Below are 15,876 nucleotides of genomic sequence, written 5' to 3' on the forward strand. Positions count from 1 at the left end.
AAAGCTGGGGCTAAGGAAGACATCATAGAAGTTTGGCTTATGACTATAACGTATACGTATGAATGGGACATGGAACAACTACAGAGGTGTCAGCTAGAAGACACATACATGTTATGCAAGGGCTGGAACGAAAAGAAAGGCCAAATAGGGGAGGCAAAGAGTCCTATTGCCAATTTATACAGGCACAGTGGAACAGTTAACAACTGATATCCGGTTGTTTGGCAACCGATAGGCAACTGATAGGTGTTCCAAGTAGAGGTCATCTTGGAATCACGAAGACGCTCGAGAAAATTAAGCCGGCATTATATTCGGTTGATTGACGTCAGTCACTGAGTGGATTCCCAAATGCGAGGTTTTCAGCAGAGCAAAATAGCCCAAAACCCGAAGGCATGGCCAGATGAAGCAATATATTTCAGGTGCACTATTTGAAAAGATCGCCATGGATGTCGCAGGTTCATTTCTTACTAGACACCGCGGAAACAAATACGTACTGGTGGTTATGGATTATTTCAACAAATGGCCAATTCCAAATCAGGAAGCGGAAACAGTAGGAAAAGCGTAACAAACAATTGAGTTGCAACTAAGGCAGAAATTTTGAATCAGCTGTGTTCCAAGAAATATGTAAAACATTGGGCATTCGAAAAACTTTGACAACTACATTGCATCCTCAGTCCGATGGTATGGTGGAACGATTCAATAGAACCTTGGAAGAGCACTTAGGGAAGTAGTGGACAAGTATCATAAAGAGTGGGATACACACATATCTTTATTCTTGATGGCTTACCGAGATACCTGGCCAAACTTCCGCAAGGGCAATGACCTTCGACTGCCAGCTGACTTAAAGTTTGGGATGAATGCCGATACGGAAAGAAATGCTAGGAAATCTCCTGGTGTCTTGGGCGACAAAATGAGAGAAATACATGATCTTGTAAGACAACGGACCAGGATTATGAGAGACAAGATGAAAGCCAGACACGATAAAGCAATTAATGCAGAAGGTTTTTTGGAAGGAGATTTGGTGCTGTTATACAACCCACAATGAAAGAAAGGTTTGTCATCGATATTTCAGTGTAACTGGGAAGGCCTATACAAAGTCGTAAAACGGATCAACGATGTTGTTTACCGCATACAAACCATTGCCAAACCACGAAACAAAATTAAAGTTGTTTATTTAGAAAGGCTGGCAGCGTTATGGGTAAATGAGGGCAGTGTGGCGAATATGAGCAACTTCGATAAGTAACTATGCTGCTACTAAGTAAATGCTTAACAACAGCAAAGTCAGCAGCCGCACATATGTACACGTAAACATCAAAGTGAGCAGCCACAATAACATGTAAACAGCGAAGCTAACAGTGAGGAGAACATTTAACATACATACATGTAGTCATCACCTAGGAGCAGAAGTTATTGCTCAAAGGAGGAATTAATAATCAGCTGTTCGCGAAGACTCTTCTTCACAGTTGTGTAAATAAAGATTATTTTGCCATACTGAATATTGGAGTTATTTACTCGGCAGTTCATCGATTCCAACGTAAACAGATGGGGCATAATGATCAGAAATTTCCAATATTCGTAATAATACCAGCTGGTGCCGTTTTATGCAGTTAAAAAGTCCTGCGCTTACGATGGAGGTGTCTGCATATCACCCCTGCTGTCTGCTTGAAATCAGAGCCGCAGATCGTAGTGGGCATTAAAATAGCCCTGGCGATGGGATTTTCAGCAGTGAGTAGTGCGCTTATATTATTATTATTATTTATTTATTATTACAGCGTTTTAAGCCTAAAACTTAGATTATTAGATTAGAATTTGGGGTGTCGGAATGCATGAGATTCCGATCAGCACGGGAACTGGTGGTCCCAACGGGCGAGTCTTGGAGTCATCTGTTTGGGAAGTTGGAAGGAACGTGTTCTCAATCCTGCCTTACTCCAAGACGTAAGCTAGCAGCTCAGCAGAATAAGCCACTCTTATCGGATGGTTGGAAAGGACGTGTTTCCAATCCTCCCTGTACCAGCTTTTATGTAAGCATAATTAATTATAATATATTATTGTTTTATTATTTTTGTTGGAATAGACGTTATTCTCATAAACACTCCAACTGTTTGTCTGGGACGATATTTTCAGGAACTCTTTCCCAATTTGATTGCGAGCGATATATATGTATTTGACCTAATGCATAAGGTTCCTATGTGTCTGTTTGGATTGCCATGTACGCTCAAAGATCAGTAACATGAAATACAGATAAAAAATATTTTATCTTATTGGAAGGGTTTTGCAATATTCTAATAAACTTTTTTTGAAGGTGTTTAAGTTTTCACAATTTTTAACATGATTAGGTAGTTCACTAAAACATTTCGGGCCTTTGTAAAATATATTTTGCTTCTCCATTTCTGTTTTGAAAAGAGGTAATCTAAAATTATTATTTTCCCTGATTAAGTAAGAGTGGGTTTCATTCACATAAACAAGTTTTTCACTTAGGTAGGCTGGTAATTTACCATGCTTGATAAAAAAATACAAATTTCATACTAAGGTAAAATATCAACTGTTTCACACTTTAGTGCATCGATCATACTCTTTATGGAAGTGTCGTACCTCATTTTCAATATAAATCTCATAGCTTTGTTTTGCATAATTTGTAACCTGTCTATTTGTGTTTCATTGGCAATAAAGAATATTGTAGGGCAATATAAGAAGTGCGGTTCTATGATGGATCTATAAACTTTCAACTTATATTTCTTACTAATAAGTTTACATTATCTTTTCCAAAATCCAATTTTTTTGCCCATTTTGGCAACAATATAATCAATATTATCCGTAAACTTCAGTTTATTGTCAATCAGGATACCTAAGTACTTAAATATTTTAACTTCCTCAATGCTCGCATTCATTATTTTTAGATTTAAATTAAGTGATTATTTTATTGGTCGTTCTAGAGAAAACCATGAACTTAGTTTTGTTAACGTTAGGCTTGAGTTTATTAATGCAAAGCCATCTATACAATGTGTCCAAATCTTCTTACATTTTGCTCCTTGCTATTGAAATATCCGTTTCATTTACTTCAAGTAGCGCATTATCTGCAAACAACCTGATTTTACTATATTTCAGTGCTGATGATATATCGTTTATGTAAATGTTGAACAGGATTGGTGCTACTACCGACCCTTGTGGTAAGCCTATGTCACTTGTGCCTCGGATGAGACTACTGACTCGACGGTTGTTCTTTGTTTCCGGTCTGATAAGAAGCTTCTAAACCACTGCAATTCATTTTCCCTAATACCAATTTTTTGTAGTTTATCGAGCATTATATTCCTAACAATTGTTTCGAACGCTCTTTTCAGGTCAATGAAAACTGCTACAATATGTTTTTTTAGGCTCAGCTCTTCCTTCCAGCTAGATATGACGTAATTTAACGCCGTCTCGCAAGAGTGTCTTTCTCGGAATACGGATTGTTCCTTTATAAGGATTTTATTATTTTCTAAGTAATTAACCAGTTGATTTTTTATTACAATTTCCAGAATTTTGTCTATGTTCGGCAATGTATTTATCGGCCTTGGTTCTTCTGCCATTATAAAATAAAATAAATGTAAGGCGCGATAACCTCCGAAGAGATCTAAGGCCGAGCTTCTCTTCCAATTTGCGTCGTGCTCCTCTTGATTTTTCCCTACAAATTGGCCGGACGGGACCTACATGTTTTATGCCGACTCCGAACGGCATCTGCAAGGCAGATGAGTTTTCACTGAGAGCCTATTGCCTGCATCAATATAACGTAGCAATGTAATAACTCGCTCTTTTTGTCCCACTTGCGTCTTGCCAACATCTTATAAACTTCGTTCCTCTGTATCGGTACGTCAAATTCCTTTTTTAACTCGGCATAGCTTAACGCTTTGGTGGTGGTAAGGAAAGCTTTGGCTGTTCCCACCAGGCAGCAACGAAAAGCCAGCAATTTAAATCGTTCGTCTACTCTTGACGACTCCATTACTTCTTCGAAATCTTGAAGAAAATGTCCCACCATCACTGATATATCATCTTCACTGAACTTGGGCACAGCATGCTCTATATCGGCAAAATTCAGTCTACCTTGCTGTTGTACCCCAGTACTAGCTCTTAGCTCGTCGATTTCCTTCATTAATTTTAACATTTCCATACGTTTTCGTGACGCCACCAGTTCGTCATCACCACTTATGGTCGTGGCTCTTGCGTCAATTGGGGCAGAGTTTGATGGGGCGGCAGCAAAAACATCGTGAACAGCAGGTGTTGAATTGAATTCAACCAAAACATCGGTAGTAGAGGCAGTTGGAACGGCAGTGGCGGCAGTATGAACGGCGGTGACGGCAGTGGCGGCAGAGCAGACGGTAGCGGCGGCAGAATAGACGGTAACAAAAACATCGTGAGTAGCAGGTGTTGAATTGAATTCAACCAAAACATCGGTAGTAGAGGCAGTTGGAACGGCAGTGGCGGCAGAGCAGACGGTAGCGGCAGCAGAATAGACGGCAGTGGCGGCAGAGGAATCAATAGAAACGGCAGCGTTTATCTCAATCATTTCGCCGGGATGTTCTCTGATATATTTGAGTTGGGAGTGGTATTCATCGTATTTGCGGAGCTATTATCTCCCACGCTAACTACATTTTTGCAGTAATCTGCGTAATTGTATAATGTTGGCAGTAGGAGGGAAATCCACATTATTTTCAGTTAAAACTTTGATAATGTTTTCTCGAGCATCCATTTTACAAAATAGTTGTTTATAATAGTGCGCGAGGTTCGTTAACACACCTGAGATGTAACTTCTACCTTCGATGGTTAATAAAACAGCAGAAACGTCCGGATTAATTATCTTAATACTTTATTCTTCAGTCGTCAATCCATTATTCTATTAATTAGTTGACATGGTTGCATTTACTTACATCTTACATTTTGAAGATAATGGAAATGAGATGATTACGGATGATTTTAAAAACAATACATTCTTGGTGATTGTCGATTCGGTAATCACTGATATTACTGAACGATTTGCAGCTAAGAGAAATTTAAACGAGACGTTTTCCTTTTTGTGGCAATTTGAAGACATGGATAAAACTATGGTTCGAGCGAGTGCAGCAAAATTTATCGAAAAATACAAGTCGGACATTTCTCAAAGCTTAGAATGCGAAATAATTCACTTGAAACACATTTACGAAGCAAATTTTGATAAAGGTCTGTCACCATTGGAATTGCTAAATGCCATCTACATATGTTCAAAATCTGTATACGATTTTGCCCAACATTTGTGTTGCTTTACGTATCTTTTGCACTATACCTGTCACTGCAGCTAGTGCAGAACGTTCTTTCAGCGTCCTTTCAGCGTCCTTTCAAGAATCAAAAACTTTCATAGATCGTGTTCATCTCAAGAGCGAAGTTCAGGACTTGCCACGCTTTGTGTTGAATCTGTTTTGGCAAGACGGCTAAATTTTTATATTATTATACAAATTTTGCAGCGAAAAAAGCAAGTAAAGCCTCTCTTTGATATCCGAACTTTCTATATTGAATAATTAAAATATATATTCATCATTAAATTTATTAGAAATGTATTAAAATGTTACCAAATAACTAGAACAGATTATTTGAAACAATATGTGGCTGTTAAAAGAGAATTTTATTTTACGTTACAATAAAAGAGTATAAATAGTAAATATTCTGTGTTAGTTTTATTGTCAGCTCTTAGTCCAAAAAATCATTTAGTTGATGTGGCAACAATTTTTTTTTTATGTAATCCATCAATAATTATTAATGAATGAGACGCCATTAATTCAAGTTAATCAAATGTATTAGTGGATTTTTTATAGGGGGCCCGTAAATTGTTTAGTCCCGGGCCCGGATTTTCTCTACGGCCCTGACTATACCTATCCTTATCTAAAGACGACTTGTGTTAAATGCATTTGTTGTTGTTTTTGTTTATTAATTTATTTTTGCTCCAAAAGCAATGACAGTGCTAATAACCCGGTTGATTTCTATCTTATTATAAAACCAGGTGTTGTGCATGACATAACCTGCAAAATTGATTCTTAAGTGTTCAATTTTGCTCCATAGTTAGGTGAGGTAGAACATTTTTTTTTTTTGGAAGCAATAAATTGGGCTGACAGCCCCTTGAGGGGGTTGCGCTACACATCCCATTTTGAAGCCGGGGCCTGGATCCATAGAGTTTTTACGTAGAAAACCTTTCTAGATTGGCGGCCGCGCTTTAAAAAAAATAGCTCTGGGTGGGCTCAATGTCGGTTTGGGTATCAAACCGCCTTAATATACTGTGGCGCTTGCTCATGTACATACATATATCGCGCTTTGTCTTAATTTTTTTGTGAACAAAGAAAGCGTACTTGAAATTTTAGCTATACATTCTTTTTTAATATATACTTCGTAGTTATCAAAAGCTCCTAATGCATTATCTGATGAACAAGCTGCTTCTGTGCTCTACGCTGGATTAACTGCTTGGTCAGGGCTCTATATTACTGGTGGATTTGGTGGGGCTTGTGGGGTAATATCAAGTTCAGGAGGAGGTGAGAACAGACGCGTATTAGTTTTGGGAGGCTCTGGTAGTGTTGGCTCAATGGCAATCCAAATTTTAAAATCGCAAAAAGCTACGGTAATATCTACATGCAGGGACGATGCAATTGAACTAGTAAAAAACCTGGGAGCAGATTACGTAGTAGATTACAACAATCGAGCCCAGCTTCAAAGTTTACATTCTTACGCACCATTTGATATAGTCTTGGACTGCACTGGACAAGCCGCAAAAAAGTCATCTGAAATTGATTTACAGTTCCGACAATATATTACATTTTCATCGCCACTTCTGCACAATGTTGATCATTTTGGAGTTGGCACAGGAATGATAAAAAATGTGTCACACTTCTTTGAATCTAATAAAAAAACATTAACCAAATCAGGAGGACTACTGAAATACGGATTTTTTATGCCAGTTCAACAGGGAATCGAATTTCTAACTCGTATAACAGAAAAAAAACAGGTTAATTATCTTAATTTGTGTAGTTATTTTTTACGTGCTACATTTAGCCATCTCTCTTTCAGATATTGCCGCTTATTGATAGCTGTTTTCCTTTTCATCAGCTTCAACGTGGTTTCGAAAAAGTGCAGTGTGGACATTTGCGTGGAAAAGTTGTAATATCTGTTACTTGAATTAAGTTTTCTTATGCAGGTTTTCACAGTTCTTACTTAAGTTATAATAAGATCATAAACATAGAGTGAGAATAACGTAACTGTAATATTGTACAATAACCATAGGAAATTGTATACTAAAAATATAGTTTCCTATCCGCCTGCAATATTAGTAGATAAATTTTTGTTTCTCTATTTTCGGCCACTTCGCTTAAAAATTCAATAACACAAATAGGACTAGTACATTTACAGATTTTTACGATAAAACAAACTTTCAAATAAGAATGTGATAATTTTTATACCCAGCGTGTACTTGTTCAAAAAGATATTACTTATAACTTTAGCTGGATAACGGTAGTAAGTCAAGGCATGAGGGAATCGAGATAGTTGATGTATATTGGAACGATACGAACAACAATACGAATCAGAATTGAGATAGGCATAGAATTCCTCATGTCAGAATATGCAGGATCGAAAAAAATATGATTGAGTCATGTCTGTACGTCCGTCTTTTAACACGATAACTTGAGCGAAAATTGAGATATCCTTAAGAAATTTGGTATCCTCATTTATCTGGATCCTGAATAGATTGATATCGAAAATGAGCGACGCCCACTATCCTCGCTATTATATATACACCTTGTGAAAATTAACAAAATCGGTTGGTGACACGCCCACCGAAAAAAAAAAACGACAGAAATTTATAAAAATTTAAAAATACGACAAATACCCGTGGCGAATACTGTTTCTTTAACAGCCGAGGCTCTCCAAGTTCTTCATGGATCTAGGGGGTAGGAGGGCGGTATGGCCTAGAAGGTTTCATATGGTCAGACCAAATCGTTCCCGAGATGGTCGGGCTGGTAACTTAATGGTGCTTGTGACCGGAAAGTGCCGGATCTGCATCCGTCAAAGGATCATCAACATCGATAACACTCCCAAAGGCCTTCGGGAGTGTCCTTATTGCTACAACAACAACAACAAATACCAAACACCGATAACGTGATGAATCTTAATATGTGGGTTGACTTTATACCGCCAAATAGAAATTCGTTAAGATTTTGGAAAATGGGCATGACACCGCTCACATTAAGAAGAAAATTTTAAAGTTTTTAAGCCGTAAATCAAAAACCGTTGGTGATGTGGTGTTAAAATTGCACGGTGTTGTTCTCGCTATTATATATAGTGATGCAAAATATTATAGGAACAAATTACTGCCAAATATTAAGTCAATTATATCATATGCGTAAAAATTGGAAAAATATGCTGCGGTCTGATAAGTCCTGAATTGGTATGTTTGAAACAGTTGGTAAATAATTTTTGGAGCGCTCAATAAGCACTTTATGAACACAACCTTCGACTTTGAAGGAAAAGTTTTGTTCTGGTAAAAGCAAATCTATTGGTTTTAGTTTATAAGGCTTAGTAGAAGTCCCATTCTAGGGTTTCTCACTGAAAGTTTGGCATCTGCCAAACTGTACATCATAGTTTGGCTTTTTCAATTTAAGTTCAATTCTGTTTTCAGCTCTCTAGAGGACAATAAAGGGTTAACTTTGCAATGGCAAATTAAATTCCTTCCATCACCAGCAGCGAAATTTACTTCTACTTCGTGTTTTTGTTTTTCGGTATGAGTGAAAGTGACCACTTTCTTTTTGAAACAGTTCACCATATTTGCTGTCTTACTTATCTCATTATCTTTTTTTCTTAGACTTAGTACTAAATTTTCTACTTTTTTACGCAGTGTTTAATTTGCCTCATTTAATTATATTTTATGGTTCAATAGCCTATATTATTATTTTAATTTACTTAACATGCATTGTTTACGTTACTGCGAGACCTGGAAGGGTCTCCCCTTCCCCCAAGTTTTAAAAGGTGAACCGCAAATTATCTGTCTGCTCGGCAAGCATCGGTGCAATTCAGGAACGTAACATCCAAACCAAGAATAAAACAAGGGGTGCCACAGGGTGGTGTCCTATCCCCACTTTTGTTTAACTTCTATATATCAACTATCACCATCAGAAAGAGTCACTATCGTTTCCTACGCCGATGACTGCATAATAATGGCCACAGACCCAAGCCCATAGATCGATGAGCTTTGTAACAAAATAAACAGCTATCTCCCCGTACTCTACAGTTTCTTCGCCTCGCGAAACCCGACATTGTCACCTAAATCACTAAGTCATCGGCGACCTTATTTACAATATGCACGCTCCAAATGTCGACCATATTGAACATCCACGTCGATGGCACCGAGTTACCGAGTGTCTTACACCCCAAAATCTCGGGTGTGACGTTCGATCAGGATCTTCATTTTGGAGAGCATGCAGCCGCAATTGTACCGAATATCCAGAGCTGTAATAAAATCCTCAAATCTCTTGCCGGCAGTACTTGGGGTAAAGATAAAGAAACGTTCATTACCACTTACAGAGCAATTGGCCAGCCAATTTCATGCTACGCGTTCCCGATATGGTCGCCTACGCTATGGGCTGTCTTCTTATGTCCCCAGAACACCATCTACACAATGAAGCGAGAGTACTACCCATTAGGGAGAGAAATGAAATGCTAACCAAACAGTTTCTGTTGAATACCCAGAAACCTGGGTATCCCAACAGACATCTGATTGATGAGGCTACACCGCCCAGGGGCTTAAGGGGTTATCTCCGTAAGCATTATGACGAAATACAGCACCTGAAAACACAGCCGTATGAAGCTAAAAAGCACAAACAGGTCCTCAGTGATATCCACAAACAGGCATCGGACCTCTATTTCAGGAATTGCCTGGCAAATCCAGTACTCAAAGAAAAATACCCAGAACTAGCAGAGGAATAACGCACTCACCCTAGGGAAAGGCGCGTCACTCTACCTCAACTTCGATCTGGGTACTGTAACAGGTTAAACTCTCACCTATCCAGAATCAACCCCGACATACAAAATGTATGTCCTGCTGGCAATGTGTCCCCACATGACACCAACCATCTCTTCAATTTTATTGTTGAACCTACGCCTCTAGCACCCATCTCATTATGGTCCACCCCTGTTGAAACAGCAAGTTTCCTTGAACTCCCGTTAGAGGACATTGATGACAATTTATGATTGTGCGCACCTATTGCTACAACAACAACTTAACATCATATCTGCTCAAAACCTCTGAGAGGCTGATAGATGTGTACATAAAGTCCAACATCGATAAAAAGCTGCTCTCCACAACACAACATACTCAGGCCAAAGGCAAGTCGGTAGACACTGCACTGCATAGGGTGGTAATAAACATAGAGAAAGCCCTGGAATATAAGGAGTATGCTCTAGGAGTCTTCTTAGACATTACCGGGGCTTTCAACAATGTTTCTAAATGGGCGCTCATGGATGGTCTTAATTACATTAAAACAGAGTTGCGTGATTCTAAATACTTTTTGATTTAAAATCCAACTTCAAATCAAAGATAATTTTTATTTTTTATTTGCTTCGGCATGTGAATAAAAAATATTTTTTATTTGTTATTTGATTCTTCAGACGAATCAAAGATACTTTTTATTTTTTATTTGATTCGGCTTGTAAATAAAAAATATTTGTTATTTGTTATTTGATTCTTCAGGCGAATCTAACATAAATTTTATTTTTGATTTACTCGGCGTTCAAATAAAAAATATTTTTTATTTGTTAATTGATTCTTCAGCCGAATCAAAGATACTTTTTATTTGTTATTTGAGTCTTCAGCCAAATCAAAGATAATTTTTATTTGTGATTTGGTTTCTCAGCCAATCAAGGATACTTTTTACACCTTTCATGCAATTGGACTGGTACATTAAGTTTGGTCCGAATCTCAAAATTGAAAGTCCTTAAAAGGGAAGAGATATACCCACCGATAAAAATACGGAAATTATCATCATGATGATCGGCATGTATTTAGCCATGAGCGGGTATATGTATATTGCTTTCTGATTAGAACTGTGTCGGAACCGATCGGATAGGACCACTATAGTATATGTCCCTTGGCGAGCTCTCTGGCCTCTGATCCTCCTAGCCAAATGAAGCTTTAGGCGCTGAGGAGCCGATTGTGCTCCACAGCTTGGCTAGGCTGATCAGGCATAGGTAAAAATCAGAAAAATTCTATTGGGCCTTAGCTTTTGCGAGGTTATCGGCTTTCAAAATACAAGAACATGCCATTTTCGTACAACGCAAAAAATCTCCTACTATTATATGGAGCTTAAAAGAAATCAAGACTGAAGTTGTTCATTTTGAATGAATTTGTTTGTACGATATGGGTATCAAATGAAAAGTGTTAATGAGTATTTTAAAAGTGAGTGGGCCTTAGTTCTATAGGTGGACGCCTTTTCGAGATATCGCCATAAAGGTGGACCAGCGTGACTCTAGAATTTGTTTGTACGATATGGGTATCAAATGAAAGGTGTTAATGAGTATTTTAAAAGAGCGTGGGCCTTAGTTCTATAGGTGGACGCCTTTTCGAGATATCGCCATAAAGGTGGACCAGGGCGATTCTAGAATTTGTTTGTACGATATGGGTATCAAATGAAAGGTGTTAATGAGTTCTTTAAAAGGGAGTCGTGATAGTTGTATATGTGAAGGCGTTTTCGAGATGTTGGCCAAAATTTGGACCAGGGTGACCCAGAACATCATCTGTCGGGTACCGCTAATTTGTTTATATATGTAATACCACGAACAATATTCCTGCAAAGAATCCAAGGGCTTTTGATTTCGCCCTGCAAAACTTTTTCATTTTCTTCTACTTAATATGGTAGGTGTCACACCCATTTTGCAAAGTTTTTTTCTAAAGTTATATTTTGCGTCAATAAACCAGTCCAATTACCATGTTTCATCCCTTTTGTCGTATTTGGTATAGAATTATGGCATTTTTTTCATTTTTCGTAACTTTCGATATCGAAAAAGTGGGCGTGGTCATAGTCGGATTTCGGCCATTTTTTACACCAAAGTGAGTTCATATAAGCACATCAACTGAGTTTAGTAAAGATATATCGATTTTTGCTCAAGTTATCGTGTTAAGGGCCGAGCGGAAGGACAGACGGTCGGCTGTGTATAAAAACTGGGCGTGGCTTCAACCGATTTTGCCCTTTTTCACAAAAAACAGTTATCGTCCTAGAATCTAAGCCCCTACCAAATTTCACAAGGATTGGTAAGTTTTTGTTCGACTTATGGAACTAAAAGTATCCTGGAACAAATTAAATGAAAAAGGGCGGAGCAACGCCCATTTTGAAATTTTCTTTTATTTTTGTATTTTATTGCACCATTTCATTACTGGAGTCGAATGTTGACATAATTTACTTATATACTGTAAAGATATTAAATTTTTTGTTAAAATTTGACTTAAAAAAATTTATTTTTTAAAGTGGGCGTGGTCGTTCTCCGCTCTTGCTAATTTTTATTCAGCATGCATATAGTAATAGGAGTAACGTTCCTGCCAAATTTCATCATGATATCTTCAACGACTGCCAAATTACAGCTTGCAAAACTTTTAAATTACCTTCTTTTAAAAGTGGGCGGTGCCACGCCCATTGTCCACAATTTTACTAATTTTCTATTCTGCGTCATAAGTTCAACTCCCCTACCAAGTTTCATCGCTTTCTCCGTCTTTAGTAATGAATTATCGCACTTTCGGTTTTTCGAAATTTTCGAAATATAAAAAGTGGGCGTGGTTATAGTCCGATATCGTTCATTTTAAATATCGATCTGAGATGAGTGCCCAGGAACCTACGTACCAAATTTCATCAAGATACCTCAAAATTAACTCAAGTTATCGTGTTAACGGACAAACGGACGGACGGACATGGCTCAATCAAATTTTTTTTCGATACTGATGATTTTGATATATGGAAGTCTATATCTATCTCGATTCCTTTATACCTGTACAACCAACCGTTATCCAATCAAAGTTAATATACTCTGTGAGCTCTGCTCAACTGAGTATAACAAACGACAGTAGAAGCCAAACTTATAACTTTTTATTCGATATAGTCTCTAAATGATTCTGAAGTCATTCCGAAATAATTGCTAAAATAATCCAGAAGCGATCCTAAAGTCCGAAATGGTTCTGATGTGGTATCGAAACGGTGCCGAAGTAGTCCCAAAAAGCTGCAGGAATATGATACAGATTCATCATTTCAAAATTTTATCAGAATCCGTCAATCCTTTAAGGATGGACAAAGGTGGCACATAGCTCAAAATTAGTTGATATACATGCGCACTTATTTGTAACACGTATCAAGTAAGAAGCATAAGGTATCTTTCATTCAGAAAGCGACCCAACTCGGAAGCAAAAATTGTCTTTGATTTCCCCAAAGAACCAAATAACAAGTAAAAAGTATTTTTTATTTGTATGTCGAATCAAATAAACAATAAAAAGTATCTTTGATTTGGCTGAAGAATCAAATCACAAATAAAATTATCTTTTATGTGAATGCCGAGTAAATAAAAAATAAAAAGAAACTTTGATTCGCCTGAAGAATTAAATAACAAATAAAAAATATTTTTTATTTGAACGCAGAGTAAATAAAAAATAAAAAAAGTACCTTTGATTCATCTGAAGAATCAAATAACAAATAAAAAATATTTTTTATTTGGATGTCGAATCAAATAAAAGATCAAAAATATCTTTGATTTGAAAACATTTTCAAATAAAAAATACATTTTATTTTTGGATTCGTGATTCATTCAAATAAAAATCACGCAATCTTGCATTAAAGTAAGCCATACCCAGATGGATCGGCTGCATGTGAAATTGCAGGAAGATTACCTCACAATGGGGATTGTATGAGGCCAAGAAAAGGGTGGGCAGGGGCGCGCCACAGGTTGAGGCGGTAACACCTCTGCTGTGGACGCTGGTCATCAACAAACTGCTCAGGCGATTCGATGAGGGACCCGTAAAACGTACGGCTTACGTAGATGACGTTGCAATTGTCATAAGTGCAAAGTGCCTTCCAACGGTTAGCCCTTGGATGGATCGGGCGCTTCGGGATATTCATACCTGGGCATCTAATGTCGGGTTGACAGTAATCGCAGAGAAGACGGATATGGTCTTCATTACTAAGAGGTACAAGGTTCCAAATTGGACCAGGCCTAAGAAAGGAGGGGTGACTCTACAGGAAAAACCTGGCACAAAAGAAAAAGCACAAAAGCTAATTGTGGAGGAGAGGATAAGGCCTCGACGGCTCTTTATTCTTGTGAAAGAATGCTGGGGTGCACGTAGGGTTTATCGCATTCTCTCATTGGGTATTTACAGCGATTGTAACCCCTATCCTTTACTATGAAGTTCCTGTTTCGTGGAAAGCCACACAAAAAAGAACCTATTTCAAAAAATTAAAGGGGGTATGCAGACTATCAATGCTTAGCATTACGGGATCCCTGAAAACAACCCCGACGGCTGCATTGTTTGTCATTCTGCACATATCACCAATAGGTATCAAAAAACATAGCGTTAGCAACTGCAACGAGGCTCAGTACCTCGTGCAGCTTGACCGCAGGCCATACGGCCATAGTAGTATAGCGTCATCAATCACAAGACGAACAGACTACCTGATTCCCTATCTGCGCTTCGAAGGGGCTTTAATATTTCTTTTCTTAGGAAACATTGAAATGTTCTGCGCGCGCACCTCTTAAATTCATTTCTTTTATTTTATTTCGAAATTAATAAAATTGTGATTTTTGGTTGTATTTAAAATCTTTGTATTTATTTATACACTTTTTCGCTCTTAATTCTTTACTTTCTATGTGTATAATTTATGCTCTTCAGAGTTTTAGTTTTATGTTCTTACCTATAATTTATATAATTTTGTATTAATTCTATTCTATAATTTTGTATTAACACTTTTGTTCTCGTACTCTGATTTGCCGGCTCGCTTCAAACTGAAACTGTCTTTAGCTACGCACTTATTGCGAAGCGATCAAATTCAATGACACTATATCATCTTCCTTAGGGAAAGAAGAATTTGGCAAGGTGGACGAGTTTGCCTGTATTGGGGTGGTTCAAATCCGAGATTATTTCACTCACCACAGTGCAACTTTTGCAAAGGGAATTCAGAATTGAAATTGCAAAGAAAATGTAATATTGTGGCGAATTTTAGCATCACTAAGCCGTAAGTAAATAAAGGCACAACAACAAAAACATTAAAGCAAGCTACACTTGTGTACATGACCACATCAGTCATTATTTACATACATACATGGAAGGCGACGAGAAGTACATGCACACACATAACCAGCAGATCGAAGTGAAGAGATATCACACACACACACATGTAGTCATCAGCCGAAGTTCTTACTCACCCATACACACGTATATAACAAAATTACCAAGCAGGAGATACAACAGTTCTTGAAGGTGAAACGTCTAGACCTTTGGAGAAATATGCGGACGAGGCAACAAAGAGAATAAAAGCAGCGCACGCTAAGCAATAATAATCAGTTTTGATTTAAACACGCTATTGGTTGTGAAGTATAACTGTGAAGTACTACTTCCAAAGTAATCTAAATATCAATATCTTTGCAAACGTCAAGCTGTGTAGTTGATATTTTATCTATGCTCTTGTGTTTTCAATAAATATAGTGTTTAATATTGCTAAATATAGTTTTATTGTTCACATAGTTGGTGAAGTGCAATAATTGTGTATGTTGAATTAAGAAATTAAATTTAAATTCAATTGCTTTTATTTAAATTTTCAATATCAAAAAATTAAAATTTTCATCAATTTGCATACAGACATAAGTATG

The 15,876-nt window shown here is 37.5% G+C and overlaps 1 protein-coding gene across 1 annotated transcript; it reads left to right on the plus strand.

Annotated features, from left to right (window-relative positions):
- Window positions 1-1,937: 1,937 nt before the first annotated feature.
- On the plus strand, window positions 1,938-7,310 carry LOC137236053 (reticulon-4-interacting protein 1 homolog, mitochondrial-like; the record flags this gene model as incomplete). Its single annotated transcript, XM_067758755.1, has 3 exons — window positions 1,938-2,018; window positions 6,389-6,994; window positions 7,057-7,310. Coding segments are annotated over 3 exons (795 nt in total), but the record flags the coding sequence as incomplete, so codon positions are not given.
- Window positions 7,311-15,876: the final 8,566 nt, after the last annotated feature.

The sequence above is a fragment of the Eurosta solidaginis genome, unplaced genomic scaffold, assembly GCF_040869045.1.
Source record: "Eurosta solidaginis isolate ZX-2024a unplaced genomic scaffold, ASM4086904v1 ctg00001279.1, whole genome shotgun sequence".
NCBI classification, from domain to species: domain Eukaryota; kingdom Metazoa; phylum Arthropoda; class Insecta; order Diptera; family Tephritidae; genus Eurosta; species Eurosta solidaginis.